The 26588-nt window shown below is 63.8% G+C and overlaps 2 protein-coding genes and 1 long non-coding RNA gene across 4 annotated transcripts; 2 read left to right on the plus strand and 1 right to left on the minus strand.

Annotated features, from left to right (window-relative positions):
* Positions 1–1505: 1505 nt before the first annotated feature.
* On the plus strand, positions 1506–18894 carry ANO9 (anoctamin 9). The gene is made up of 23 exons (XM_053658320.1): positions 1506–1581; positions 6229–6303; positions 6396–6512; positions 6682–6827; positions 8208–8254; positions 8353–8411; positions 8499–8572; positions 8761–8895; positions 9038–9134; positions 9277–9337; positions 9454–9536; positions 9660–9764; positions 9847–10011; positions 10095–10131; positions 10346–10457; positions 15894–15951; positions 16032–16129; positions 16224–16354; positions 16438–16590; positions 17209–17356; positions 17883–17984; positions 18079–18172; positions 18258–18894. The coding sequence occupies exons 1-23, from the start codon at positions 1576–1578 to the stop codon at positions 18477–18479; spliced, it is 2325 nt and encodes a 774-aa protein (XP_053514295.1). The 5' UTR covers positions 1506–1575; the 3' UTR covers positions 18480–18894.
* LOC128626337 (uncharacterized) lies at positions 3967–24642 on the minus strand. Its single transcript, XR_008390259.1, has 9 exons — positions 24555–24642; positions 22384–22502; positions 16204–16562; positions 9016–15647; positions 8819–8872; positions 8331–8488; positions 8139–8229; positions 6402–6485; positions 3967–6249 (listed from the first exon to the last, which is right to left on the minus strand). It is a non-coding gene; the product is annotated as an uncharacterized LOC128626337 (long non-coding RNA).
* SIGIRR (single Ig and TIR domain containing) lies at positions 20750–25853 on the plus strand. Of its 2 annotated transcripts, XM_053658322.1 has the most exons (11): positions 20750–21737; positions 22158–22291; positions 22844–23042; positions 23505–23638; positions 23742–23882; positions 24223–24366; positions 24568–24670; positions 24738–24888; positions 25090–25140; positions 25229–25279; positions 25560–25853. In XM_053658322.1, the coding sequence occupies exons 2-11, from the start codon at positions 22285–22287 to the stop codon at positions 25785–25787; spliced, it is 1209 nt and encodes a 402-aa protein (XP_053514297.1). In that variant the 5' UTR covers positions 20750–21737; positions 22158–22284; the 3' UTR covers positions 25788–25853. The 2 variants fall into 2 exon arrangements, with proteins under 2 accessions (XP_053514297.1, XP_053514296.1); XM_053658321.1 differs by having other exon boundaries at positions 20752–21737; positions 25090–25279.
* Positions 25854–26588: the final 735 nt, after the last annotated feature.

Consider the following 26588-nt stretch of genomic DNA (forward strand, 5'->3'; position numbering starts at 1 on the left):
CTGGAAGGGGTGCCTGCAGCGGTGCGGTTGGGCATGAAGAGCAGGATGCGGGATGTGGAGCGGGAGGGCGGCTGTGCAGACGCGTGGAGCCGAGTCAGCCGTGCTAGTGAGCTGTTTCCGCAGAGCGAACGCACAGCCGCACCCAGGCCCAGCCGGAGCCTGGGGGGAGTCGGAGAACCCAGGAGCTGGAGTGCAGCATGGACCCGGAGTTCCCACGAGCTCCAGACCCCTGCTGCTCCAGAACCCTGCACTTGAACTCCGCACAGGAGGCCCGCTGGCCCGAGGCAGAGACTGCGGCTGCCCCCGTGCCCTGCTGCCTTCCATCTCGGGAGAAGTGGTCCCACGTCTCCGGCTTCCACGCAGTGAGGTGTGGCCAGGTGACGAATCCCGTGGAGGGAGTGCCTCTCCTTCCTTTTCCTGCCGCCTCAAGTGTGGACATGACACCCGGAGCCGGGGCAGCCAGTTGGAGCCAGGGGGTGGCACCCATTTTTAAAGTGGCAAAGCAGCAGTCGGTAGGGAGTAATGGACTGGGTGCCTGCAGATGCTTCTCCCAGCCACTGCAGGGGGTTTCTGTGGCCACAAGGCACGGTGGGCGTGCCTTCGGAGCCGCACCTCTGCTGCCCCTCCCCTCCCTCGTCTGTGCCACCTCACAGCCTCACAGAAGTCGGTCCCCGCCTGGCTGCTGCCACGGCCGGCCATGAGTCCCCCAAGCAGAAATGTGGGTGGTGGGGACATGTCGTCCTGGGGAACCCAAAGCAAGCATGTCAGCCCCAGCTCTGAACCACAGGGCTGCACGGGCTGCGTGATGAGAACGCACCCCAGCGCTCCGGGCGCCCCCCGCTCCCACCGTGTCCTAGGAGCCCCCTGTGACACTGGGTGCACCCGGCTCCTTCCAGCTGCCCCCAGGCTGTTCAGAGCCCCCAGGTGTCCTCAGCTTTCAGAGCCCACCTCCCCACTGGGGCAGCCGGCAGCCCCAGGGCCTTCCCCAGGGCCCTGGGCGCCCGCGGGACATGGCACCCGAGCCCTCAGGACACCGAGAGCTCCTCCCCCCCAGCGGGCTTCCACACAGCAGGGGCTCTGGGTGGGACACACGCCATTTCTCTCGGGGACCGGTCTCACCCTCCCCATCCTCTGTGCCCCAGTTTCTCCTCTGAGGGAACCCACTCTGGACCTGGTGGGTGGGGGGTCGGGTGCTGGAGGGGACCCGGGATCAGGAACAGTGAAGGGCAGCAGGGGAGCTGGGGCACTGGGGAGTGCCCCTGTGCCGCCCCCACCCCCGCCCTGTCCCCCGTGAGGGGGCGTCAATTTAACCCCATCTTATAGGTGAAACCTCTGCAGGTGAGAGCAGGTGAGAGGGAGGGGACTAGGGGAGGGGTGCACCCTCTGCCTCCGTGCTCCTGGCTCCGCCCCACTGCCACCGGCCAGGTGGAGGGACCAACCAGGGAGCAGGCAGGAGGCCGGGGGAGGAGGGAGGTGAGTCCCACGCGGAAGTCAGGTACCGCCCGGCGACCCTGCAGCACTGCCGGTGCAGGAGGCCTCCGCTGGCTGGACTCTGGGGCACCTCGGGTCGCCACCATGCCGGTGAGTCGGTGCTGCGTGGGGCCCACACCAGCGACCCCTCTAGCCAGCCCCTTCAGCCCCGCCTGGAAAGTCCCCGAGGGTTCCTGGAGTGGGCAGAGGAACCCAGAGAGTCCTGGCAGGGGCCTGGCTTTCCATCCTTGGGGCGGGACAGAGGAGGGGAGTGGCCCCGGGTCTGGCGACTCCAGGGTGGGGGTCTCAGTGAGTGGGGGCTTGAGTCGGGCAGGCAGGTCCACCCCCAGTCCCCGAGTCAGGGCGAGCTGCTCTGCCCTGCAGCGGGACCAAGGAGGCAGGCTGGGGCGGGCGGTGTTGGCCTCCGGGGTGGGCTGACCTTGGGCTGGGGAGGCCCAGGGTAGCCGGCTGCGCCCTCTCTGCCCCCTGGGGGTCCTGCCCCAGGCACAGTGGATTCTGATTTGGGGAACAGAGCAGGAGGCTCTGAGGGACCCTGGGAAGGCGGGTGGGAGAAGAGCCCAGGAAGACACATCTCTTCCCTGGAACCAGGGAGAGGCCACAGGGCAGGGCCGGTACCTGGGCTGCCAGGAAGAGACCCACGCGAGGTGGAGAGCGAAACCAGCCTCCCACTGGGCCACCCGGGCCCTCCCAGGTGTGGGCCCCGAGGTAGCCTGCAGCTCCACCTCTGCCGTGGCGGGGTCGGGGGTGGCTCCTCAGCCCTTCCAAAGCCAGCCCTGGCATCCTGGCATCCCTCAGCCGGACCCCAAGCCCCCGGCTGGCCCCCTCCTCTCATGCGGTCAGCTGGTCAAGTCAGGTGGGTCTGTGCTGGGGCGGAGGAGAGGCTTGGGGCTGTCTTAGGGTGGGCGGGAAGGCCGCGCCTGGCTTGGCTGAGGTGAGAGCAACCACCTTGGAAGGACGGGTTCAGGTGCCGACAGCCAGACTCGGCCTCCGGCCGGGTGTGAGCATGTCCCTCCCCGCTGCTCCCTGTTGCCCCCCCCCCGGCCGCCAGCCCCCCGCACAGCCCCTGCAGTCTGCCTTCCGCCAGCCCCCAGCCTCGCCTTCTTGCTCTTTATGCTTCTCAAGTGCTCAGGACCGAGGCCCCAGTGGGGAGTGACCACCGAGCCTCAGCAGCACAGAGGTCGCTAGGAGTGTGGCTTCGGGGTCCTCGGAGGTGCTGAGGGCCGAGTCCCCAGGCCCTGGTCGCACCTGCTCCTCGGGGCCTGGCCACACACCTTTCCCTCTCCCAGAAGCCGCTCCCGTTTTTTCGCAACCTCTTGCCCCAGAAGGCCAAGCTCCAGGCCACCTACCCTGCCCTCCGGACCCTGGTGTCCACTTGCACTGCCCTCAAGGGCTGCGCACAGGGCCGGCCGCCACATCGGTGAGGGTGGGCGGATGGCCGGCACACAGAAGAGGGAGCTGACAGATGACACAGACAGAGGGACGGAGGGATGGCCGGAGGGCCGGCACGCTGCCCCGGGGGCTGAGCAGGCGGGCCAGGTGGGGCACTGGCGCAGGAAGGGCGGTCAGAGGGGATCGGGCTGGGCCAGTCAAGGTGGAGCACACCTTCGTGGGGCAGGCCTGTCCCCTTGCTGAACGGTGACACTGTACCCAGCTTTCGAGGCTGAGCTAGGAGGGCCCGGGTGAGAGGTGACCCTCGGGAGCAGGGAGGGGTCCACAGGTGCCTGTCTGCAGCTGGGGCAGTATCACAGGTGTCACCACTCCAAGCAGCTGCCGCGCCAGGCTGGGCGGTGGTCGCTTCTGCACAGCTGTGTTCCTGGTCCGGCTGGCGACCTGGAGCCAGACTGGAAGGGATGGACAGAGGGAACTTGGTCCGCTCCGACTCTCGAGGTCCTGGCCGTGAGTAGGGAGGTCCCCCAGAGCTGCAAAGTCTCAGGAAGTCCCCTCGCTGGGAGCTGGTGGGTGAGCCCATAGGGGTGGGGTTGGAAGGGATGGAAAAACCCTCAGGGACAGACCCTAGAGCCGGGTGTCCAGAGGCCACGAACTGGATGTTGGTGACACACATGTCCCCGACCTCTCTGGTCAAGACTTTACTCTGGTTTCTGAGACAGCGGTGCCTCGGTCCTGCTCCTTCCTGATTCCCTGTCTGTGAAAGGCAGGCTTCTCCTCTGGCCCAAGACGAGGGAGCAGTTTCAGGTCCTGCAAGCCACACCTGAGTGCAGGTGTCCGTGGGCCACTGGTGGGCGGGCAGGGAGTGCCCAGGAGCCGAGGGGGGAGGGAGGCCAGGTAGGGAGAGAGCAGATGCTGGAGGAAAGGGGGAGAGAGGGCCAGGGCGGGCCCCGCGGGCCAGGCACGACAGGCCCAGTGCCCAGGCCGGCATCGGCCCCATCTCTGAGGGACCACGGCATCCGGTCCTGGCTCCTGTGGCTAAACACTGCACATAAACAATTTTTGAAAGGTTTTATTTATTTATTTTTAGAGAGAAGGGAGGGAGGGGGGAGCAAGAGATGGAGAGAAACGTCGCCTCCTGCCTGCCCCCAATCAGGGACTCGGCCGGAACCCAGGCCTGCACCCTGACCGGGAATTGAACCAGCGACCCTTCAGTTCGCAGGCCAGAGCTCAATCCAGTGAGCCACACTGGCCAGGGCACAATTTTTGTTAGTATAATTATGTCCCACGGTAACAGTTGGGACATACCTACATGAAAAAGGATTTTGTGTATCTGAAATTCAAATGTGACTGGTAGTCCCAGAGGCCGGACCGGCTGGAGCAGTCCAGTCGGGCTTTCTGGAAGTGGCGTAATTGGGTCTGGCAGAAATGTGGTTGGAGAAGGGGCAAGCTAGCAGGCAGGGGACCAGCAGGGCCAAAGCGTTGGGCTTGGGCGACTGGAGTAGGGTGTGAGGCCATGAGCCGGAAGAGGGGCCAGCAAACCCCAGGGGCAGGAGGCCCGGGCAGAAGTCAGGGCCATGGCGGGAGGTGCCCAGGCCCGCCAGCAGTTGGCCTGAGGTGGGTTCTCCTGTGGACGCAGCCCCGGGTCCCTCTGGGATCCTTTGTATCCTTGGGGTGCAGCCTGGGGTCCTGGTTACACCCACTCCCAGTGTGCTCAGGTCATGCTGCGGGGACGGGATGCTTTGTGTCTGACGTAAAGCCCAGAGGGGCATCAGGGACAAGACAGAGGAAGTGGCTGATCTCACCCGAGGGTGCACAGTGTTGGGCCCCCTGGCTCTCAGCTCCAAAGCCAGGGTCCTCTCCCTGCAGGTCAGCCCAGGGCCCCCTCACGTGACCTGCTCTGAGAGTCTGCCCTGTCCCCCACCTCTCAGCCACCTGGCTCCCCCAGTGGAGCGGCCCCGGGTCACTGTCTCAGCCCTCAGATCCTGCTTGCTGGGGTCAGTGGGCCTCCAGCTGCTCCACCCCGACTCCTGCTCCCACCCCCACAGATGCAGCACACCCGTCAGTGTTAACAGAGCAATAGCCCCGGCTGCCGCGCCTCTGTGGGCTGAGTGCTGCCTGCAAACCAAGGGGCCGCTGGCTTGATTCCTGGTCTGGGGCACATGCCTGGGTGTCGGGCCAGGTCCCAGTGGGGGGCACATGGGCGGCAGCCACACAGTGGTGTTTCTCGCTCGTTCTTTCTCCCTTCCTTCCCCTCTCTAAAGATGAATAGATAAAATCTTTTAAAAAGAGAGTAATACAGAGTGGGGTGTCCTCTGCTCTGATTCCCCAGAAGTCTTGCCCATCGCCTAGGGCTCTGGTCAACACAAGGAGCCCACCACGGCCGCCTTGACGTCACCAGCTCCCCCACTGGGTTCTTTCCTGTCCCAGTCAGTACAGGGTCCTGCGTGGCATTTGGCCCCCTCCCATCTGGGACGGTCCTTCTGTCCCTCCATGTCCCCAGCTCGGTTCTGCAGAGAGCCCTTGTGACATGAGTCAGGACTACCAGTTTTAGGGAGGGGACTGCACATGATCACAGCACATTCCCTCAGGGTCCCTCACGTCTAAGTGACATCACATGACCTGGACCATGATGGCCTGGGGGTGGTGTGTTTCTCCCTCGGTCACTGTGCAGCCCCCACCTCAGGGAAGGCTGAAGCTGCACCGGGGCACCTGCTGGCACAATGAGGCAGGAGGCTCAGGGCTGGTGGCGGCGGCGCACAGCCGCTTCCTCCTGGGGCGCTGCCCGCTGACGGCAGCGTCTGTGTGTCTGTCCCGGACGCCCCCGCAGGCCCTCAGCAGAGTTAGTCTCACCGATCACAGTGCCATGTCGGGTTTGTCCCCAATGCCCCGTGTGAGGCCGTGGCCTTCGAGTTTCAGGGACATGACCTGCCACCTGGGGGTGGGAGCACAGTGTCTCCACCTCTCCCCCGCCAGTGGGAATGCAGGTCACGTCCACTGTGCAGTGTGACGTTTGCCCCTGTGCGCCCTGACCATGTCTCCAGGTGGGGTCAGGCCAGGCCGTGGGAGACCGACTGTCTCCAAACTCATGCAGCCGAGTGTGCCCCAGGGCACCACACGGGGGTGCTGTTGGCTCCGGTGCTGCCAGCCCCTTAAAATGTCTGAGCGAATGGGTAAAAAAAAGGTGGCGCCTCCTGGTCACCTGCCCTGCGTTTCCTGGTCTTCCCATGCACCTGGAGTACCTGGTCCTCTCCTGTGAGTGCTCCCCGTCTGCATCTTTGGGCTGTTTTTCCTCCGGATTTCAGGGGCCTTTCGTCTCCATTTCCAAACAAACCTCCGTCCCTGCCCCAGGGTGAAGAGTGCATTCGCATCCTAATGAGGACCGAAGGGGAGAGCTTACCGCTGATGGAGACCAGTCCTCCCGAGGTGCGTCTCTGCTCACACGCTCCTAGGCTTGGCCCCTCCCACTCTCCCCAGCCCAGCCCAGCCCGGCCCTGACCCATGCCTCCCTCCTACAGACCGACCAGCCGGACTACATCCTCGTGGCCGACTATCGCACCCAGCGAAACCCCAGGACGGTCCACAAGCAGCGGCAGTTCCTGGAGGAACTGAAAAGAAAAGGCTTCCAATACAAGGTGGGCTGGCCCAGCGGGCAGGGGTTGTGGGGGCCCGGTGGGTCCTGAGAGGGGTCTGGAGAGGCTGCCCATGATCTTGGGCCTGGGGTAAAAGGGCCAGGTAGTGGCCATGCATGGAGGGTGGAAGGGTCCCCAGGTAGAATAGAGTGTCCTGTGTGGCCGTGCCCAGGTGAAGAAGGACCAGGAGAAGGTGTTCTTTGCGATCAAAGCCGACAACAGGGTCTTCAGCCTGTACCGCACACTCCTCATGGAGCCTGAGGGGCCAGCGCCCAAAGCGGAGCCAACCTGGCCAACGCACGTCCCGGCCACTACCAGGTGAGGGGCCGGCCCAGAGCCGGGCCAGGAGGATCCCTGCCCACCACACGCATGCCCGGCCCAGGCAGGAGGGGCTCCCAAGGATGGCCTCTGGGCTCTGGGCCGCAGTTCCGCCCCTGTGAAAAGGGCTGATGAGAGTTCTTTTGAAGTTAAAGTGACCCAGGGCCGCTCTGTCTGGAAGTGACATGGGACTTGCAGGGTGGGCAGATTTTGGTGAGGCTCTGAGAGAGACCCTCACAAGCATCCCTCCTGGCTTTGAGCCCAGATGCAGTCCACACCTCTCCACTCCAGACCCAATGACCCCCCCCAGCCACCTGCCCCCACCTCCCAGGAACCCTCCTCCTCCTCTCTCTCCCAGCACCTGCTCCCCGCCCTGACCCTGCAGTCTCGCAAGCTGGTCCACCTGCCTTCCCCACATCCCTCCTCCATCACCTGCCTGGCTCAGCCCAGGCCCTCCCGAGCTCAGCGGGGCACTGTCAGTGGAAATTGGCAAAGGACCCTCCCGGCATGTGCACTGGAGGCCGTGGAGAGGGCTGCTGGGGGTCTTGGAGAGGAGCAAAGGGAGGAAAGGAGGAGAGGCAGCTTGGTGGGGCCTGGGAGGACCCGTGGTGGTGAGTGCCCTGGGATGTCCAGGGGACCATGTCTCACAGAAGGGTGCTCAGGAACAGCGTGGCTCTGCAGTGAGATGATGCTCTGTCCTGCCGCTTCCTAGCTGTGTGGCCCCAGGAAAATTACTCAACCTTTCTGAGCCTTAGTCTCCATACAGGCAAAAGAGCTCCTGGGGATGTACAGAGGATTCATGTACACACACACACACGCACACACAGCCCTGGCTAGTGTGGCTCAGAGGACTGAGTTACCAGCCCATGAGCCAAATGGTCACTGGTTCAATTCCCAGTCAGGGCACATGCCTGGGTTGCAGGCCAGGCCCCCAGTAGGGGGCGCATGAAAGGCAACCACACACTGATGTTTCCCTCCCTCTCTTTTTCCCTTCATCTCTAAAAATAAATAAATAAAATCTTAAATAAGAGAGAGAAGAGAGGATTCACATTCTTAAAGGCACAGGGCGTGCTCTGGGTGTGCGGAGGCTCCAGGCCTGTGATTGGCAGTGGGGTGGTCAGGCCGGGCTTCTGGGGCCCTGGGGGGGGGGCTGCTCCTGAGGGGCCTCTGTCCTGGAGCCACCAGGCAGCTGTACCCGGGGGGACCCAAGGAGGTCAAGGGAGGGCTCCTAGATGAGCCCTGGGTCTGGGTCTGGTCTGGCAGTGAGGCAGGTAGGCTGGGGGCTCTGCCAGCAGGTATGGGGCTCCGTACCTGGCCAGAGAGGGGGTGGGGCCCCCTGAGGTACACGGGGGCCATCCTGAACCAGCCCTTGTGTTCCAGAATCCGAATCGTCAACTTCATCCTGAACAGCAAGACGGCGGCTGGTGGTGAGGACGGGATGGGCAGGTGGCCGGGCCAGCGGCCCGCAAGGGTGTTGAGGTGGGGAGAAGGTGGCGGGGGTACCTGAGACTCTCTGTGGCCTTAGACACGTTCGGGGACCTGATGGAGGATGGGGTCTTCGAGACCAGGTTTCCCTTGCACCAGGTAAGAGGCAGGGTGGTGGGGGCGAGCGCCTGCCCTGGGGGCGGGGCTGGAGGCCGGACAGTCACGCTGTGGGTCGCCTGTGTCCAGGGAGAGGAAGAGCTGGAGAGGAAATGGGCCCGGTGGAGAAACATGTTCCGCAAGCAGCCCGTTGATGACATCAGGTAACGCTGACCCCAACGAATCACCTGTGTCCCCCTCACAGACACACCTATACCTATAGCAAACGAGTCTGTGCGCCCACTTAAGCCGTCAATTCACTCTCTTCGCCCCCCCCACCCCCCGCCGTGGTATGCCCCACCCGGACCCTGGCCCGCAGGGTGGCCCTGAAAAGGGGCATCTGTGCCCGCAGGTACTACTTCGGTGAGAAGGTGGCCCTGTACTTCGCCTGGCTGGGCTGGTACACCTACATGCTGGTGCCGGCCGCGGTGGTCGGCCTCATCGTCTTCCTCAGCGGCTTCTCCCTGTTCAACGCCAGCCAGATCAGGTGGGAGGGGCCGGGCCCGCCTGCACCGGACAGGGGCGGGGCCAGGGTGGGCGGGGCGGGGCCAGGGTGAGCGGGGCGGGGCCAGGGTGGGCGGGGGCGGGGCCTCAGGGAAGAGCCTACCAGCGGGTCCCTGCACTCCCAGCAAGGAGATCTGTGAAGCCCACCACGTCTTCATGTGCCCGCGCGGGGACTACCGCCGCAGGTACCAGCGCCTCTCGGACACCTGCACCTTCGCTAAGGTTTGCCGCCGTGGGGGTCAGGCCGGGCCCGCTCGCCCTGCGGGAGGCCTGTCCAGGCTTGTCCCGGCCCTTGCAAAGCTGGGTGTCATCGGGTGGGGAGGTGGGGGGGGGCATGGCCAGCCCCACGTGTGCCTCTCCCCAGCTCACCCACCTCTTTGACAACGAGGGCACTGTGGTGTTTGCCATCTTCATGGCTCTGTGGGGTGAGTTTGTGTGGGCACCTGCGGGCCCAGCCCGAGCTCCAGAGCCACTCCTGCCCCCAGCACCCTGGCCGCGGCCCCAGGTGCGCCTGTGACGCCCCTCCCCACTCCCGCTGCAGCCACAGTGTTCCTGGAGCTCTGGAAGCGGCATCGAGCCCGCGTGGTCCTGCACTGGGACCTGTACGGGTGGGACGAGGACCAGGTGCGTGGGGCCGGGCGACCCAGGCAGGGGCTGTCTCTTCCCAGTGCCCTGTGTGGCCCAAACGTGGTTCTGCCAAGGCCGCCGCCCATGTCCCGCGTCTGAGCCCTGTCTGTGCCTCCCCAGGAAGAGCTGGCGCTCGAGCTCATTAACTGCCGAGACTACAAGCTCCGGACGCACCAGCACTCCTACTGGAGAAGCACCATCATCCTGGTGCTGTCCCTACTCATGGTATTCTTGGGGAGCCCGTGGCAGGTGCCCTCCGGGCCGGTGGCTGCCCTCCGAGCCCACCGTCCCGGCCGCCTGCCCACAGATCGGCCTCATGATCGGCATGGCCCACGTCCTGGTGGTGTACCGAGTCCTGGCCTCCGACATCTTCAGCAGCTCCGCCCTGCCCTTCCTGGAAGATCAGGTGACCACTGCTGTGGTGGTGACTGGAGCCCTGGTGCACTATGCGACCATCCTCATCATGACCAAGGTGGGTCGGCAGGGCAGGGCGGGCGGCGAAGCGGGGGGTCTTCCCGGGGCCCGGAGTGAGCCCTCTGGTCTCCCTGCCCACAGGTCAACAAGTTTGTGGCCCTGAAGCTTTGCGACTTTGGTGAGAGCAGGGGCCCCAAGCCCCTCCCTGGTTCCCAGGGGTACTTGGGGAGTGGATGGGGGAGGGGCGGGCCCTTCCCACCAGAGGGCAGGTGCCCCCACCTGGGAGACGGGTGAGGGCTCAGGTGTCCTTGCGTGTCAGAACCAGGGCTGACCCGGAGTGGGACTGTCATGGGGTGAGGGACAGGCGAGGGACAGCCCTCGTGTTTTTCCAGAGAAACCCAGGACCTTCTCCGAGAGAGAGAGCAAGTTCACCATCAAGTTCTTCACTCTGCAGTTCTTTGCGCACTTCTCCTCGCTGGTCTACATCGCCTTCATCCTGGGCAGGTGAGGCCGTTCTCTGCCTCGCTTCCCTTAAAAAAGGAACGCCTGCTCTTTTTAATATTCAAAGTAACGTGGGCTCAGAACAAGGGGAGACGCATTGCAGACGTGTGTGGAGGAGGCTCGCGGCTGCCCGAGTCGGCTGGGGCTTCCCCTGGGCGCTGCCTGGCCGTCGTGGGTCTGAGCAGACTTTCACACACTCACATGCTCACACCTGGGCGTGGGAGGTTCTGTCCTGTGAATAACATCGCTCCCGACACCAGAAGTGTGCTGGGGGCCGCGTCTGGGGCAGTGCGCGGGGGCCTCAGTTCCCTGTGCACCCGCCCTGAGCGTCTTTGTGGGCACTGGCGCCCACTCACCGCCGTGGTGGGCAGGCGTGCGACTTATTTCCAGTGTTGAGCTTTGCAGACGAAGCTACCAGGCTGCTGGGGTAACGCGTGTGCACACTTCCCCTCACCTTCTACACTAGCGCAGTGCACATTTTTGCTTCAATCGGTACACACTCTTGTCTTTTCTGGAGAAAATCCTTGCCCCGTCTGTTCTGTGTCTGATTAACTTTGTCGCAGCTGCTCCCAAACTCTCTCCCAGAGCTTTGAAAAGCCCTCCCCTCTCCAGTATGTCCAAAGATGTCAGGGTCGTTGTCTGGCGGCTGCCCCCCCCCCCCGCCGGGCTCTGTGAGCCCCTTCCATCTGTGGAGGACCCCAGGTTCCTCCTGAGGAGGGCAGGTGGGAATCAGATGTTCTTTGCTCATGGGGGCCTCCAAGTGGCCGCCGCTCCCTGGGGCTGGAGGTGCTGTTTGCGGCTCCCTCCCGCAGGCCCCTGCAAGGGCAGCCGTGACCGAACCTCTTCTCCTGTCCCCAGGCTTCCAAGTGCCTCTGCTGTGTATCTGGCAGGTCTTTCTTAGTGGGTTTCAGTAATCCATCCCTGCCCCGCCTGGCTGGCATTTGTCTCGGACTGTCCCCACCGCCACAACTAGGCTGGCACGCTTCTTTCACAGAGTCCTCCCCGGTGACATCCCTCGCTTGCCTCTCCCTCCTCAGACCCGCTTGCTCTGCTCCCCTCTGTGACTTTAGGCTCCAGCAAGGCCCACACTCCTGCCTCCAGCCCAGACCTCTCCCTGGCGCCAGGCTGACCGGCCTTTCGGCTAGGGCGTCCTGCAGGCACCCAGCCTTCCCCGTCCTCGTCCCCAGCCTCCCTCAGCCTCCTCCTCCCCTCGAGGCCCCGCTGCCCCTTCTGCCGGCCCCGCTGCCCTGCATCCGTGCTGCCTGTCTCCTAGGAAGGCGGCTCTGGACAGGGACGGCGCCTGTCCCTTGCTGAGTTCTGGGGACAACAGCAGGCCCGCTTGTCGGCTCACTGGGCAGGACCTCGCAGCCTCGGTCCCAGGGGCTTTTGAGCAGTTTGCATCTGGTTCCTCCTCTGCGAATCTTTTTTGGAAATTTAATCTTCTGAAGAAGCCGCCTAATTTTTGTTTTTCTTCCCATTTTTGGTCCAGCTTCTGGGAGTTTTTCTCACTTGGTTTTGCCGCCCTGCCACTGGATGTCTCACTTCTGCTCATGTCCCAAATTCAAGGTGCTCCTTCTGGCCTCGGCTGCAGCCACCAGCCTCTCCTGTCTGAGCATGAGGCTTCTTTCTCTCCCACTCTGCCACTGGTTCTGTCCCTTCCGAGACTCTTATGCTTTAAAAAAATCGTCTTTAAGATTTATTTATTTTTAGAGCAGGAAGGGAGGGAGAGAAACACCACTGTGTGCTTGCCTCTCACGCACCCCGTACTGGAGACCTGTCCTGCAACCCAGGCACTTGCCTTGACCAGGAATCGAACTGGAGACCCAGTGGTTTGCGGGCTGGCGCTCAATCCACTGAGCCACACGTGCCAGGGCGGCTTTTCATTTTTAAGGTGCCTTTTAAAAAGGTATTGTCTAGTCTTTTTTTGACTGTCCTAAATTGTTTACTAGGTGAGAATTTCACAAAGATTACTCCTCCGAGCCGTAATGGGGGACTGGGGTGCGCCGTCTCCAGGCTGCAGGGCAAGAGCCGCAGCTCCCGCACCTCGAAGGCAGCAGCCCCCACCGCTCCCTGTGCTTGGGGACCAGTCTGCTGACCCACGCAGCCTCACAGGCACCACCTCAGAGAATGTGTCCGTGGGACCGTCACCGACCCAGGAGAACGTGGGCCCCTCTGAGCCCCACAGGGTCTCCAAGCGATCGTCAGCTGGTCAGCGCCACAGTGCACAGGCTCGCCGTAGGCCGCGTGCTTAGGGACAGGGTATTTGTGGCCACCACAGCGCCCACCCGTCTGTTGGGTGGCGTGACCTTGCTTGGCTTGGTGCCCCAGCCTGCGGCTTTATTGGGCGGGTGGGGTGGGGGCCGTGCAGCGCAGAGAGCCACGGTCCTGGCGCGGGGCCGCTTCCTCCTCCGAAGCTCCCGGGGGGCCTGCGGTGTCCACCGAGGTTCGCCTGACGGCTGCAGCTGAACCTCTTCCCAGATACTTACTCTTTTTCTCCCTTTTCTCTCTGTTTTTTCTTTTTACACCTGCACAGATACCTACTGTTACAGTTCCTTTCCTACACGCTGCTCGTCTGCGCCCGGTTGCTGGTCTGTGTGGCGTCACTGCCGAGCGGCTCCCTCTCGCTGGACTCGGGCTAAAACTGCCGCGTGGTTCGCTCTGCTCCACACCTGATCCTCTGCTGCCTGGCTGTCTGTCTGCCCCTGTGCTTTCTGGTTGCCCTTCATTCTCTGCACGCCTGTCAGGTCTGGCCCACAGGCCTCTTGCTGTCACACCATCTGTGACATGGGTGCCTCTCCCCCCAGACACCTCCCCGGGAGCTGAGCACCCCCCACACCGGGCACTGGCTGGGTGGGCCTCTCGTGCCCCTGGGCTGGGACCGCCATCTCCGGGGTCCCACGCTCTCCTCCCCTCGGTCCTGGCATTCATTTGACAAAGGAAGTGAGTCTGAGGGGTTTTCCGAGTCCCCGTGAGCCTGGAGAGGCCCCGACAGCACCTGCCCCTCCAGCAGGTCCCGCCCGGCAGGGCTTCCCTTCAGGCACAGGAGCCGCCGCTGCCCCGCGGAATGGGTGCCGAGGGAGCTGCGGGAGGGGCTCTTGTTCCTTCCCAGCGGACTCTGTTCTCTTCCTTCCGGAAGTCTAGGATCCCCTCTTCCAACTGGGGGGCAGTTTAGGGCTCTTCTCCTCGTGCGGTAGGCAGCTGGGTCCTTCCCAACCCCAACCCTGTTGTGGCCACATTTCATTTTTAATCTTTTCCTTGGGTTGAAACATTCTTTCCCCTCTGCTCTGTCTTTGCAGAACTCTGGTCCTCTTGGGTTTTTTATCTTTTCTCTCACACGCCCCATCGGTCCTTGGAGTCGATAGCAGGATAGATTTCCTTCATTTTTTTTTTTTCAGTTACAGCTGACTTTTCCTTCACCTTATCTTTGTGCCTTTCTATGTGTTTTAACAACCTTCATTTCCAAGAGTTCTTTTCCCCCGTTTTCCTTGTCGCCTCCTTTTTTTGTTTTTATAGACGCAGTGTGTCCTTGAGGATATCAGTGGTTTTTCCCATTGAAGTTCACTGTTCCCAGTGGTCTGCTCCCTCGGCTTCGTCACCTGTGTCTTGGCCGGGCCCCTGTCTTCTGCCCAGCTGCGCCTGCGGGGCCCCGCTCCCCCTTCGGGGGCAGGCGAAGGGCTGACTTGCTTCTTCTGGTCATTTTAGGACCCCCACCCACTCCGAGGTCGCTCGCACGCACTCCAGCCGGCACGACAGCTGTGCTGGGTGGGGACTCTTAGCCTCCTTTACCGGTGAGGCGACCCTGTTCCAGAGGTTAAAAACCACCTCTGGGCCACCCGGTCGGCAGGTGGGCCGCCGGCCCTTCCCACGCTGTGCCTCCGTGTGAGTGGGGTCTCCCGGCAGGGGGGTGAAAGGGTGTCCAGCCGCCGCGTCATCCCAAAGGCAATGTTTCTTTCATGTTGCCGTTTTTGTCCCTGTGGTTCTTTACGGTGTCCTTTTTCGGGCTGCCCTCAAAAAGCCACCCCCTGCCCCGATCAAAAACTTGTCCAGCTGTGATGTCCTTGGGATGTGCACAGTTTCAGCATTTGCAACAGCAAGTCTTTGGGGCATGAGGCGCTCATGGAGCGGGAGGGTGGAGGAGGGGGCCGTGTCCTTGTTTCCAGATGCCCAGGCCCTGGCTGTTGGCCCCTGGGTTCTGTCTGCTTCTTTAAGATTAGTTGTGACGCCACACCGAGTGTTTGGGGCTTCACTGCCAGATGGGCCAGCGTTCCCTGCTTTTCTGGCTTGCTTTTCCCTTTTTCTTATGGGTAATTACCTGGTTTTTTATTTTAGCCAAATTTTAGGGTCATTCTGGCAGACCACACATGGACACTCTGTGGGATTTGGTTTCGGGCTGCAGGAAGCTCCCACACTGTTGTAGGGGGGCCCACGCGGGTTCATGTTCCCTGCTGCCATCACGAGCGACCCCTGCCGAGCGGCTCTGAGCAGCAGTTCGTTAGCGTGCAGGTCTGCGGGCTTCCCGGGCTCCCGTCAAGGTGCTGCGGGGCCGATTCTGTCTGGCAGCCCCGGAGAGGGCAGGGTCCTCTTCTGCTGCCTTCAGCTTCCAGGGGCCCCTTCCTGCTCCGCCCGCGAAGCCAGCGGCTTTGGGCACACCCGATGGTCCTGGATAACGGCCCCCTTTTAAGTCAGCCGATAGCAACCTTAATGCCACCTTCTGAGAGGACCCTCACAGGCTCCAGGGATGAGGACCTGGATGCCCTTAGGGGGTGGGGCATCCTTCTGTCTACCACGAAACACGGCCCGGGGCTTCCGACTGGAGAGCACGTTTTTGTTAACGTTTGTGAGTAGTTTCAGGCCTCGCCACGTGGGGCCCACAGGTGCAACTTTGTTCGTCCTTGGGCAACAACCCTGGGAGGTGTCTGCGGCCGCCTCCTGCCCTGGCTCCCACAGGCGTCCAGGGACCCTCGCGAGCCTACTCTCAGCGCCTGTCAGGTCACTTATCCAGCCTTTCCGCTGGTTTACTTTGGTTTTCTAGGGACACAGCCACATTTCTTGAAAGAATGGCTTTTTTTCTTCGTAACTTTGTAACCATTGTAAACTCTGTAACTTCTTTTCTTTGTAACTTTATACCGATGGGAACTGTGTCAAATGAGAGCTGTCACCAGCTGCAGCAGGGGTGCCTCTGGAGCCTGACTCCTGCTAGGGAAAGTGGGCGACTTGAACAGAGTAACTCCGGGCGCAGTTTCCAAGTGGGGGGCTGAGGCCCCTCCTAACAGGTCGTGTCTACAGCACGTGACCGCAGGGCTTTCTCCTGTGCACCTGTGTGCATGCGTGTGACCCATGTGGGTGTGCATCCTGTCCCCACGTCCCCTCGGCCCTCCTGCCCCCCCCCCGCCCCCAGCTGGAGGCAGGCCGCGGTGTTCAGCCTCACTGCCCTCCTAGGATCAACGGCCACCCCGGGGACTCCCTGCGCCTGGCGGGCCTGTGGAAGCTGGAGGAGGTCAGTCTGCCCTGGGTGCCCGGGCGCCTGCCCCCGAGCTGCTCCTGCTGGGCCTGACCGCTGCCCCCGCCTGCCCGCAGTGTCACCTCAGCGGCTGCATGATGGACCTGTTCGTGCAGATGGCTGTCATCATGGGTCTGAAGCAGACACTCAGCAACTGCATGGAGTACCTGGGCCCGTGAGGACGCGACGCCCCGCCCCCCCCCCGCCCCCCAGAGCCGGCGGCCCCTGAGCGCTGCCCCTGTCCCCTACCTGGTTCTTGTCTCCCCCAGGTGGCTGACTCTCAAGTACCGCTCCATGCGGGGCTGGGAGTCCGAAGACCCCGAGCTGAGGGGCTGGCAGCGCAACTACCGCCTGAACCGGGTGAACACCTTCAGCCTGTTTGACGAGTTCATGGAGATGAGTGCGTGGGGGGGGGTGCTCTGTGGGGAGGGGGCTGGGGCCTGGGGCCCGAGCTCAGGGCAGCGCCCCGCCCTCCCTGCGCAGTGATCCAGTACGGTTTCACCACCATCTTCGTGGCTGCCTTCCCGCTGGCCCCGCTGCTCGCCTTCTTCAGCAACATCGTGGAGATCCGCCTGGACGCCATCAAGATGGTCCGGCTGCAGCGGCGCCTGGTGCCCCGCAAGGCCAAGGACATTGGTCAGGGGGCCCGCGGACTGCCGTGCAGGGCGGGGTGCCCAGCCCGGGGGCATGGGCAGTGGGGGGGGGGCTGAGCCCACGCTAATCCCCGTGCCCCTACAGCCATTCCCCCAGGTCTTCCTGGATTGGAAAAGATGGGGGTGGGGCTGGGGCTGGGGGTACACTCAGGCCCCTCCCAGAAGAGGCACAGCTGGGGCTGGCACGTGCTTTGCAGGCCCCTTCCACCTGACCAGGGATCTGGCTGAATGGCCTGCAGCCCATTTTGGGGGCCCAGGCAAAGAAGTTGGACTTTGAGGACAGGGTGCTGAGGGAGGGGGCGCCCAGCAGCTGGGGCAGGACTGAGGGCAGGTGTCCTCAGCCTCCCACACCGGCCTCACTGAGAAAAGCAGGCATCAGGGATGAACAGGGAGCGGGGAGGGCGGGAGGCGTTGGCCTTGGACCAGGTCTCCCCGTCAGTGGCCTGGCCCCACAGTGGCGATGGGGTGCCCTTCCCAGAGGTGTGCTGAGGCCCTGGGACTCTCTGGGCTCCTGGCCCTGGGGCATGGGCCAGTGGAGGTGGGGTGGGCTGCATCCAAGTTCTGGGTCGGGGAACCAGACCATCCTACTACTGTGGCCCAGGGACCTGGCTGCAGGTGCTGGAGACCATCGGCGTGCTGGCGGTCATTGCCAATGGGATGGTCATCGCCTTCACCTCTGAGTTCATCCCCCGAGTGGTGTACAAGTACCGCTACGGGCCATGCCAGCAGGACGCCTCACCCTCAGTCGAGTATGGGCTGCCACACAGCCCTGGGGGGCCTCAGACTGTCCAGAGACCCGTGGAGACCTGGCCCAACCACAGCAAGGGGTGCCCATGGAAGGGTGCAGGCTGCCAGTCATGGCCCCCACACTGACCTGCAGACCCTGGGCTGGAGCCCGGGGTGCTCACTGGGACCCCAGTGTTGGGAGCAGGGGCAGAATGAGCTGTGTTCTGAGCAGGCCCTGAGCACCTGCCTGCCAAAGTCAGAGCCTGGGTGGCCTGCTCGGGCACTAGAGGGCAGAGCAGTGTCCTCGTCCAGCTCATCCAGCCTTCGAGGGGTCCCACCCTGAGGTTCCCCTCAGCCCGTGGAGGTGGCTGGTGGCATCTCCGAGCCCCTTCAGCCCCCCAGTGGCCCCTCTCCCACACAGGGGATGGAGGAGGGGGTCTGCACTGTGCCCCACCCTGACCGATGGCCCACCAGACAGGAATCAGCTCTAGGGAGGCACCCAGAGGCCTGAAAGGGCCGCGCCTGCAGCCCCCTTTCCCCCTGCCCCAGCTGCCTCACTGGCTACGTCAACTACAGCCTGGCGGTGTTCTACACCAAGCACTTCAAGACCCCAGTCATGACAGAAGGCTCTGAGAACATCACCCAGTGCAGGTTTGGGCCCCCCCCCCCCGCCACCCTGCCCCCTGTACACCATGAGTGCCCTCTGAACTCCTGACCCCTGACCTTAGGTCCTTCCCCGCCCCAGGTACCGGGACTACCGCAATGCCCAGGACAACAACCTGTCAGAACAGTTCTGGTTCCTCCTGGGCATCCGCTTGGCCTTCCTCATCCTCTTTGAGGTGAGCCAGAACTGGGGGGCCCCCTCCCTGGGCCCCGTCCCCTCTGCGCAGCCTCCCCAACTCAGTCTCTGCCCTGCTCTCCCAGCACGTGGCACTGTGCATTAAGCTCGTGGCCGCCTGGTTTGTGCCTGATGTGCCTCAGTCGGTGACGAACAAGGTTCTGGAAGAAAAGTACCGGATGCTGCGGGAGAAGATGTGGCGTGGAGGGCTAAGGCAGCCAAGCGAGCCAGGCCTAAGTCCTGGGGCCCCCCCTGTGTGTAACTCCACTCCTACTTCCAGCCCGAGTGCCAAGAGCACCGAGGTATAAGGGCCCCCGAGGCGTTCGCTGGGCACGAGGAGAGAGACTCAGAGCTGCCACCGCCACCCCTGCCCATGGCTGTGTGTGGGGCTGTAAGAAGGCTTGTGTATATGTGGGTGTGTATGCAGGGGTGTCCCAGGAGACCTGTGTGTGTCTGGGGCACCAGTGAGTGGCACCCTCATCTGTCCCATCTGCTGGGCTCAGGCTTGCACAGCCCTGACCCGAACTCTGGAGGACCACCCGTACAAGAGCGAGGGCTGCAGCCACCACCTCCCAACACAGGAAAACCGGCCTTTCCTCAGCCTCCCTCTGACTTCTGGGCCCGCCCTCCCCACCTGAGTCCTGGCTGGTCAGACAGCCCTGACCACCTCTGCCCTGCCCCCCTTCCAGCCGAACTTTTGATAATAAAATAAAAACTTCTTTGTGTCTCCTGGTGGGTTGTGTCCGCTCTTGGGGCTAGATGGGAAACTGAGGCCCAGATGGGGAAAGGTCTGAGTGTGGCAGCCTCCTGGCCTTCCACCTGCCGGTCCCCATGGGCTTCTGAGGGAGGGGCGTCTTACTGAGGCCCTACCATCCCTGCACCTGGGGTTTCGGGACTGGAGTCAAGGCAGGCTTCCTGGAAGAAGAAGAAGAGCTGGGGAGGAAGAGTAGAACCACTGAAGGTGCCCCTGGGGATGGATGGCCCTCCTGGGACCCCTCCTGGGGATCCAAGACTCTCAGGGCTCTGGCCTCGCCACAGGTCTGGTCTGGCGCTCGCCACTGGGGAGCTGAGCCGCCTGACTGTCTTCGGCGCCAGCCTTGGGCGCAAAGCGGGACACTTGGGTCCGCCCTCGGCCCTGGGTGTTGGGCGGGGCTGCACCTGTTGCCGCCGCTGGGGCTGTAGCCGCTGCGCACCTGCCCCAGGTGAGCCGCCCCGCCCCTGCGGTCGCCTGCGCGGCCGCTTCCTGGCAGCAGATGAGCGGCAGTCACGGTTCAGAGCCACCCGGGTGAGTGGAGTTCGTGGAGTTCCAGAAGTCAGGTCCGGGCCTGCTGCTTGCGGGACCGGGCACCGCTTGCCCCAGGAGCCTCTGCGCGGCGCGGTCCCGCAGGAAGTAGCTCGGAGACCGCCGGGCTGCCCGAGTCGCCCGGAAGCCCGAGCCGTAGCTTACCCGCCTCTCGGGCCTCCCAGCGGGACGCAAGCAGCGGCTTCCTCGTGACCTTTGCGCAGGAGAGGGAGGAGGAGAACGGGTCGCGCTGGGACACCTACCAGCGCCCCAATCCCAGATCCTAGACCAGAGGCCTCCCAGGGCTGGGGGAACGACCCGAGAAAAGTGCCGGGGCCATGGCGCGCGGGTCGCCAGGCAGAGCTGCCGCCATCTGCGCGCTCCAAGCCGCCGCCGGCGCGTGCCCGCTGTCCGTGCGCGCCCCCGGCCGCCTGAGCGGTGCACCTGGATGGAGGGGGTACTAGGTCCGGTCCACCCCAGGGAAGGCAGATTGCGGGGTGTGGGGCGTGTGGCGGGAGAGCTGGGTATCATGGGCTTGAGAGGGCAGGACGAGCCCCTGGGCCTGCGAGGCCACAGCTTCCTACGCACGTTCATTCAGGAGAGACGCCCCGGGGGCGCAGCACCGCTCAAGGTGCCGAGTGGCCGCGCGTCCTGGATGACACAGAGACGCTAGGAAGCTATGGGGTGCTGAGCCGCAAAGCCGGCAGCTGGGCAGGGGCCGGACCATTCCTGAGGCTGGGGTAGCAGCCCCATGGCGCAGGCCCCAGAGCGAAGGAGCGGGGGCTTTCCGATAACCGCGGGTGTGGGGCTGAAAGTGCTGGGTGGCGCTGCGGCCGGGCCTGGATTCAGAAATGCTGTTGGAAGGAGAGCCTGTGGCCATGTGGGTGCTTCTTCTGCTCCCCTGAAAGGCGAGGGTAGACCGTAGCCGAGGAGGGGGCATACAGGCACACCTGGGCGCTGGTGGCACAGTTGCGGACAGACTGGCAGATGCTTTGAGAGGCAGCAAAGCTGGTGGGGGACACGGAAAGCTCCACTCTGCTTCCTGCCCAGGCTCCTGGGCCAGTCACTGGAGGGCCACCACGAGGTTGGCAGGGCTGGGGCCAGATGAAGGGTGTTGTAAAGCTGATACTGTGCCAAAGGTGCCCCGCTGCTGGCCCCTGTGGGGGGGGTTGCGGCAGGGGCCCTTTTCTATGGACATCAGTGCCAGCCAGCTTTTGCTGGACCTCCGAGTCCTAGGTCAGTTTGGGGGCGGAGTCAGCAGTGACAACTGGAAAAACTGGTGCCCCCCCCCCCCCCCCCCCCCCCGGCTGCTGGGCTCAGAGCCTCTACAGCCAGGCCCCTGTTTACTTCCTTTCCTGGAAAAGGGGCACTGTCCTCACACCCCAGCCTGAAACCAAGGTGCACACTGACACCACAGCCCACCTGTAACTGCTCACCGTTTGGGGACTACACCCTGGAGGTGGTCAGAGGGGGGACCAAAGAGCCTGATCAAGGGCCTATTATTGGTAGGAGTTTCCATAGCCCCCCCTCCAGGAGGTCAGAGGTTAGACACATGGGCCTGCTCACTTTGATGGGGGGGGGTGGTTGGGAGGACATGGAGATTCCCCTGCTTCCCTGGTGTGGCATCGTGGGGGGTCCCCAGGAAGCAGGCCACCCTGCCCAGCTGGCCCTTCCCCAAGTGTGCAGGGTGGCCCCGACCGGGGGTCTCCTTGCCAGAGCCCCTCACCTCGCCCTAGGCCCCAGCCTCTGCAACCTCCCCCACACCTCAGGCCTGGCCTCAGGAAGTGCAGCCCCGGTGGGCTGGGGCGGGCCCAGAGGAAGGAGCCCTTGACTCAGAGCTACAGGAAGAGCAGGGGCAGGCGGGGCTGTGAGAACCGCGACTGCCCGCCTGCCTGGAGGGGTGGGTGCCGGGTGGGGTTTCGGTTCAGGAGAGGATGTGACCGAGAGGCCAGGAAGCTTCGGAAAAGTCCCGATCAAACGCGAACAAAGCCAGGTCCTCACCCGTTTGGCAGCGGGTCCAGGGCAGCCTCGGGGCTTCGGGCTGGGCCAGGGGCCCTGCTGGGCAGAATTTGCCCCCAAGCACAGGTCAATGACCTCTATGACTGCACCCCCCGCCCGAGAAACGAGCCGGAACCAGGTGACTCGGCGTCCTCCCACGGCGGCCCGCTGCTCAGTGTGGGCCTGAACCCTCCTCCTCTCCTGCCTGCCTGCCCAGGCCAGGCAGAGGGGGGGCCACAGCATGTGCAGCAGCTAGCACGCCTGTGACAGTGAGGGACGACAGGAGGTGGGTGTGTGGCTCCTGGTGTGTGTGGGGTTGTGCCCCGGCAGGAGGTGTTCCAAGCGTGTGCCGTGCGTGCCGCACGTGTGTGCGTGTGCTGTGTGAACCAGAGTGCTGCGGTGTGTGGGGAGGGGCTGTGTGTGTAGGGGTGGGTGTGCCACCAGAGACGGCAGGGGAGGGGTGTGCAGCGGGAGGCCACCTCCTGGCCCCGTGAGGGTGCCGGAGGGTGTGCGCCCACTCTCCCACCCTGGCCATCACGGTGGCCCTGGGGCAGGTGAAGGTCCACCCAGGACCCCTCCCAGGCCTCAAAGCAGCGTTGTCTGGGGCTCTTCTGTCACCCAAGGGGCAGCAGGTGCTGTTTGCGGCCAAAGTTACATGTTAACTCATCCTGTTCTTGTTTAACTCGCTCTCTGGGGATGGCGGCAGCCTCTGACTCATCCTGGCGCCCTGACTGACCTGCTGAGAAGACAGAGAGGGCATCCTGCCCAGCCCTCGGGGTCCCGTCTGCTCAGCTGAGGAGCCCACCCAGCCAGGGGTAGCACCGTGTCAGACTATGGCAGGTAGACTGGTCGGGGCGGGGGCGTACAAGCCCCACTCTCACCTCCTGCACCTCACTGGCTCCTGGCTGCCATGTAGCCCGAGCTCTGCTCACCTTCCTTCAGGCTGGTGGGGGTGGGTGCAGTCCGGCGCGGGGCAGGGAGAGGTGGGTGGCTGGGGAACCGCACCACAAGATGAGGCTGTCTTCTCTGACTCCTGCTAGTGCTCCTCAGCCTGGTTCGAAAATGAGAAAGTTCCGGTCTCAGGGAGGTGGGAAGGTTCGCCCGTGGTCAGCTCCTATCCCAGGTGGAAGGTGCCCACACTCACAGCAGCTCCCCCAGGAGGGGGCAGGGCTGAGGCTGCAGTGCCTGGCCCTTGACCTGGAGCTCTTATCCTGGGTTGACGAGCAGCCAGATGCTGGGCCCTGTCCTCCATGGGACCCTGGGACAGACGCAATGTGGCCCCAAGCAACACATGCCTCTGGCCAGCCCGTTCTTCCTGCCCACTGACCTTCTGCGGGGAGTGGGAGCCAGGTGCCCTGAGCGCGGCTAACCTGCCGGGTCCTATTTCTGCAGATGTCTGCAGCAGGCCCCCCGACTTCCTCTCCCCTTCTGGAGACCAGACACTGGCACCAGCCCTGGGCAGTGTGGTCACTCTGAACTGCACGGCCTGGGTGGTCTCTTCACCCCACTGTCCTCTGCCCTCAGTCCAGTGGCTGAAAGATGGGCTGCTGCTGGGCAATGGCAGCCACCACGGCCTTCACGAGGACTCCTGGTAAGAGACTCCTGACACCTGCACGGCAGGTGGCCTTTCTGACCCACACCCTGGTCTGTAACCACCTGGACATGGGCTGGGGAGTGACTTCCCAGATGTGACACGGCAGAATGCCACTCTGGACACAGACCGAGAGTCAGTGACCGCAGGGACAGATGGCCCTTGCAGACATTCTCCATACACCAGGGCCACGGGTGCCAGCACTGTCCTGAGGCCTGAATGAGGTGGGGGCCATTGGTCCCCGAGGGCCCCGGGACCCAGACGCAGACCCAGGATCAGGGTGACTGTCACTAAACAGACCCGCCCTCCAAAGGTTCTGCCACCTCTCTCGGCTTATGGCCCGAGGGGGCGCAGGAGGCCCCAGCGGCAGCCTCTCGGAGTGAATCCCAGGCAGTTGGGGCTCTGGGGTGGCCACCGATGCTCTTGGGCCCCAGGTGAGAGAGTGGGGCCTGGTCTGCCCAGGGTCAAGGCCAACTCGTCTGAGGTGCTTGTATCCAGTGTCCTGGGGGTCAACCTCACCGGTGCTGAGGACTACGGGGCCTTCACCTGCTCCGTCTGGAATGTCAGCTCCTCCTCCTTCACTCTCTGGAGAGCTGGTGAGGGGGATACAGGGGGACAGGTAGGAGGGGGTCGAGGAGCCTGGGGGCTGGAGGGGCTGGATGAGGGCTGCAGTGGCTCAGGCTGCCGCTCTGTACCCAGGCCCCGCAGGCCACCTGGCGGCCGTGCTAGCCTCGCTGCTGGTCCTGCTGGCCCTGCTTCTGGCGGCCCTGCTCTACGTGAAGTGCCGGCTCAATGTGCAGCTCTGGTACCAAGACAACTACGGGGAAGTGGAGATGAACGGTAGGCAAGGCCTCCCCAGGCTCCCTCCGGGTAGGGGTTGCCCCCAGCAAGTGGAGGGGCTCTGGAGGTGGGGAATAAGGACGCATCAGCCCCGCAGGGCTTCTGTGAGCATACATTCCAGGAGAGACGGAAGCATGCAGCCCAGAAGGACGGAGGGTCGACAGAAGGGGCCAGGCTAAGAATCCTGTATTGGGGAGGGGTCGTGGGCGGGGTATGGGTCTGGGGTGTGGGCCTCGGTCCTGTGCGCATGTGGGTGAAGGGTGAAGGGGCCCTAATGGACGGCACCTGGAAGTGGCGGCCGGGCCTGGGAAGGGCTGCGCTGACCCGCCGCCATCTGCAGACGGGAAGCTCTACGATGCCTACGTCTCCTACGGCGACAGCCCCGAAGATCGAAAGTTCGTGAACTTCATCCTAAAGCCGCAGCTGGAGCGGCAACGGGGCTACAAGCTCTTCCTTGACGACCGCGACCTCCTGCCGCGGGCAGGTACAGCGGCACTCGGTTCCGGGGCCCCGCCCCCACGCTGGGCCCCGCCCCTTTCGATATCTGATCCCGCCCCTCTTCGACCCCTGGCCCCGCCCCTCGGCCTGGCCCCGCCCCCGGCCCTGGCCTCTCCTCTCCTTGGGTCCCACCCTCTCTCGCCTTGGACCCTGACCCCCGGGGCCCCAGCCTACCGGCTCTTCGCAGAGCCTTCCGCCGACCTCCTGGTGAACCTGAGCCGCTGCCGACGCCTCATCGTGGTGCTGTCGGACGCCTTCCTGGGGCGGGCCTGGTGCAGCCACAGTTTCCGGTGGGTGCGGCGCAGGGCTGTGGGGGCGGGACCCAACAGCGACGAGCTGACGGTCCCGCCCTCGCAGGGAGGGCCTGTGCCGGCTGCTGGAGCTCACGCGCAGGCCCATCTTCATCACCTTCGAGGGTCAGCGGCGCGACCCCGAGCATCCTGCGCTGCTCCTGCTGCGCCAGCACCGCCACCTGGTGACCCTGCTGCGCTGGAGGCCCGGCTCCGTGGTGCGGGGGGTGGTGCGGAGGGTGGTGCGGGCTCCGGGGTGGGTGGAGTTCCCTGGCGCGCTGCCCGAGCAGCCTCCTTGAGACTCCCGGCCGGACCCAGTGCAGGCGCTCCCTGGCGTGTTGTTTCTTTGGGGCCAGGGCTTTCTGCGTGCGCCTTCCCTACGTGTTCACACGCGCTCAGTGCCCCACCTTGGCCCCCAGACGCCTTCCTCCGATTTTTGGAAAGAGCTACAGCTGGCGCTGCCACGGAAGGTACAATACCAAACGAGGGAGGGAGACCCGCAGACTCGGCTGCAGGATGACAAGGACCCCATGCTGATTGTGCGCGGCCATGTTTCAGAGGGTCGGACCGTGGACCCGGAGTTGGACCTCGACCCCGAGGGGGACCTGGGTATGTGCACCCAGCCCCACTCCGGACCCTGAGGAACTCTGCCTGGGATTGAAGGGGGGCTCACAGCTTTGAGGAGTTCTGAAAGGGGTTCAGGTGGCCGGGACTCCTCCCTGCAGGCTGTGGATGGGCTTGGAGCCCCCCAGAACCCCTCACCACACAGCTTCCCCAGAGGCGCTTGGGCCTAAGGTGTGCCCAGAGCTTCTGGGTTCTCAGATGTTACCTCCCAGGAGGGTGAGCAGGGAGGGAGCTCGGCTCAGGCCTGGCGGTGTCCCCTCCACAGGTGTCCGAGGCCCTGTCTTTGGGGAGCCACCAGCTCCACCACTGCATGCAAGTGGGGTCTCGCCAGGAGAGGCCCGGGGCTGTGAGGTGGACATCTCTGACCTTGGCTCCCGCAACTACAGCGCCCGCACGGACTTCTACTGCCTGGTGTCTGAGGAGGACATGTAGGTGGCCCCTCACCTCCAATGGTGTCACAGGGTGCCAGGGACAGCTGGGAGTGGGACCTTGAGCCCTGCCTACCTGTGGCCCTGGGACCTGTCCTTTTGCCAGAAAAATAAAGTCTTTTTGGACCCTGCTGGGGCCGCATCCTGTCCTCTCCTGGGGCAGGAAGGGGGCACTCAGTGTCCTGGGCTAGGCACCCCTCACTCCCATCTCAGGTTCCTCAGGGCCATCGACCCCTCCCTTGTTTCACACTGACGGCCACTCCATCCCCACCTCCATCCGCCTCCATGCTGAGCCAGCTTAGACAGGTCTCTGGCATGGCCTCCTTGGGTCCCTCTGCGAGGTGGGGTGGCTGGGGGAACTGTGGCTGTCCCCAGACCCCTCTGACCTAGACAGATGCTGTGGAGTCAACCCCCTTAAAGACTCCAGGTTCTGAGCTTTGCAAAGGAAGCCCTTTGTTGTGAAAAGATCAGTGGGAGCTTCACAGCCAAAGGGCCTGGCTCAATTCGAGGGGGGAGGGGCCCCAGAACCTGCTGGGGCCCAAGCCTCAGATGGACAGCAGGACAATCCCCAGTCAGGCACCCCCAGGGGGCAGGGCACGGAGAAGTGTTAGGGGCCTTTGTCTCATAATCAGGACAGCACCAAAGTCAGGAGTGGTCACTGCTCTATGCCTCAAGTCCCCAGCTCTGCTGCGTCTGGGCCTCAGGTGGCACTGAGGCCACTGCCTGGTGCCCTGCCTCTGGTGCTCCTGGCCTGCTGTCTTCATCGGACAACCCCCAACCCCAACCTGACAGGCTGGTGGGTAAGCCCAGAGGACAGCATGGTTATGCTTGGGGACACGAATACCCAGGGGTCAGAGTGGCCAAAA

This window comes from Artibeus jamaicensis, unplaced genomic scaffold, assembly GCF_021234435.1.
Source record: "Artibeus jamaicensis isolate MK-2021 breed Jamaican fruit bat unplaced genomic scaffold, CSHL_Jam_final scaffold_537, whole genome shotgun sequence".
In the NCBI taxonomy this organism is placed as follows: Eukaryota; Metazoa; Chordata; class Mammalia; order Chiroptera; family Phyllostomidae; genus Artibeus; species Artibeus jamaicensis.

Coding starts and splice junctions, on each gene's coding strand:
- SIGIRR (XM_053658321.1), top strand. Junction 23,639..23,741: donor CTTCACTCTCTGGAGAGCTG/GTGAGGGGGATA, acceptor CTCTGTACCCAG/GCCCCGCAGGCCACCTGGCG. Junction 24,367..24,567: donor CGACCTCCTGCCGCGGGCAG/GTACAGCGGCAC, acceptor GGCTCTTCGCAG/AGCCTTCCGCCGACCTCCTG.
- ANO9 (XM_053658320.1), top strand. Junction 8,896..9,037: donor TTCAACGCCAGCCAGATCAG/GTGGGAGGGGCC, acceptor CTGCACTCCCAG/CAAGGAGATCTGTGAAGCCC. Junction 16,130..16,223: donor TGCATGGAGTACCTGGGCCC/GTGAGGACGCGA, acceptor TGTCTCCCCCAG/GTGGCTGACTCTCAAGTACC.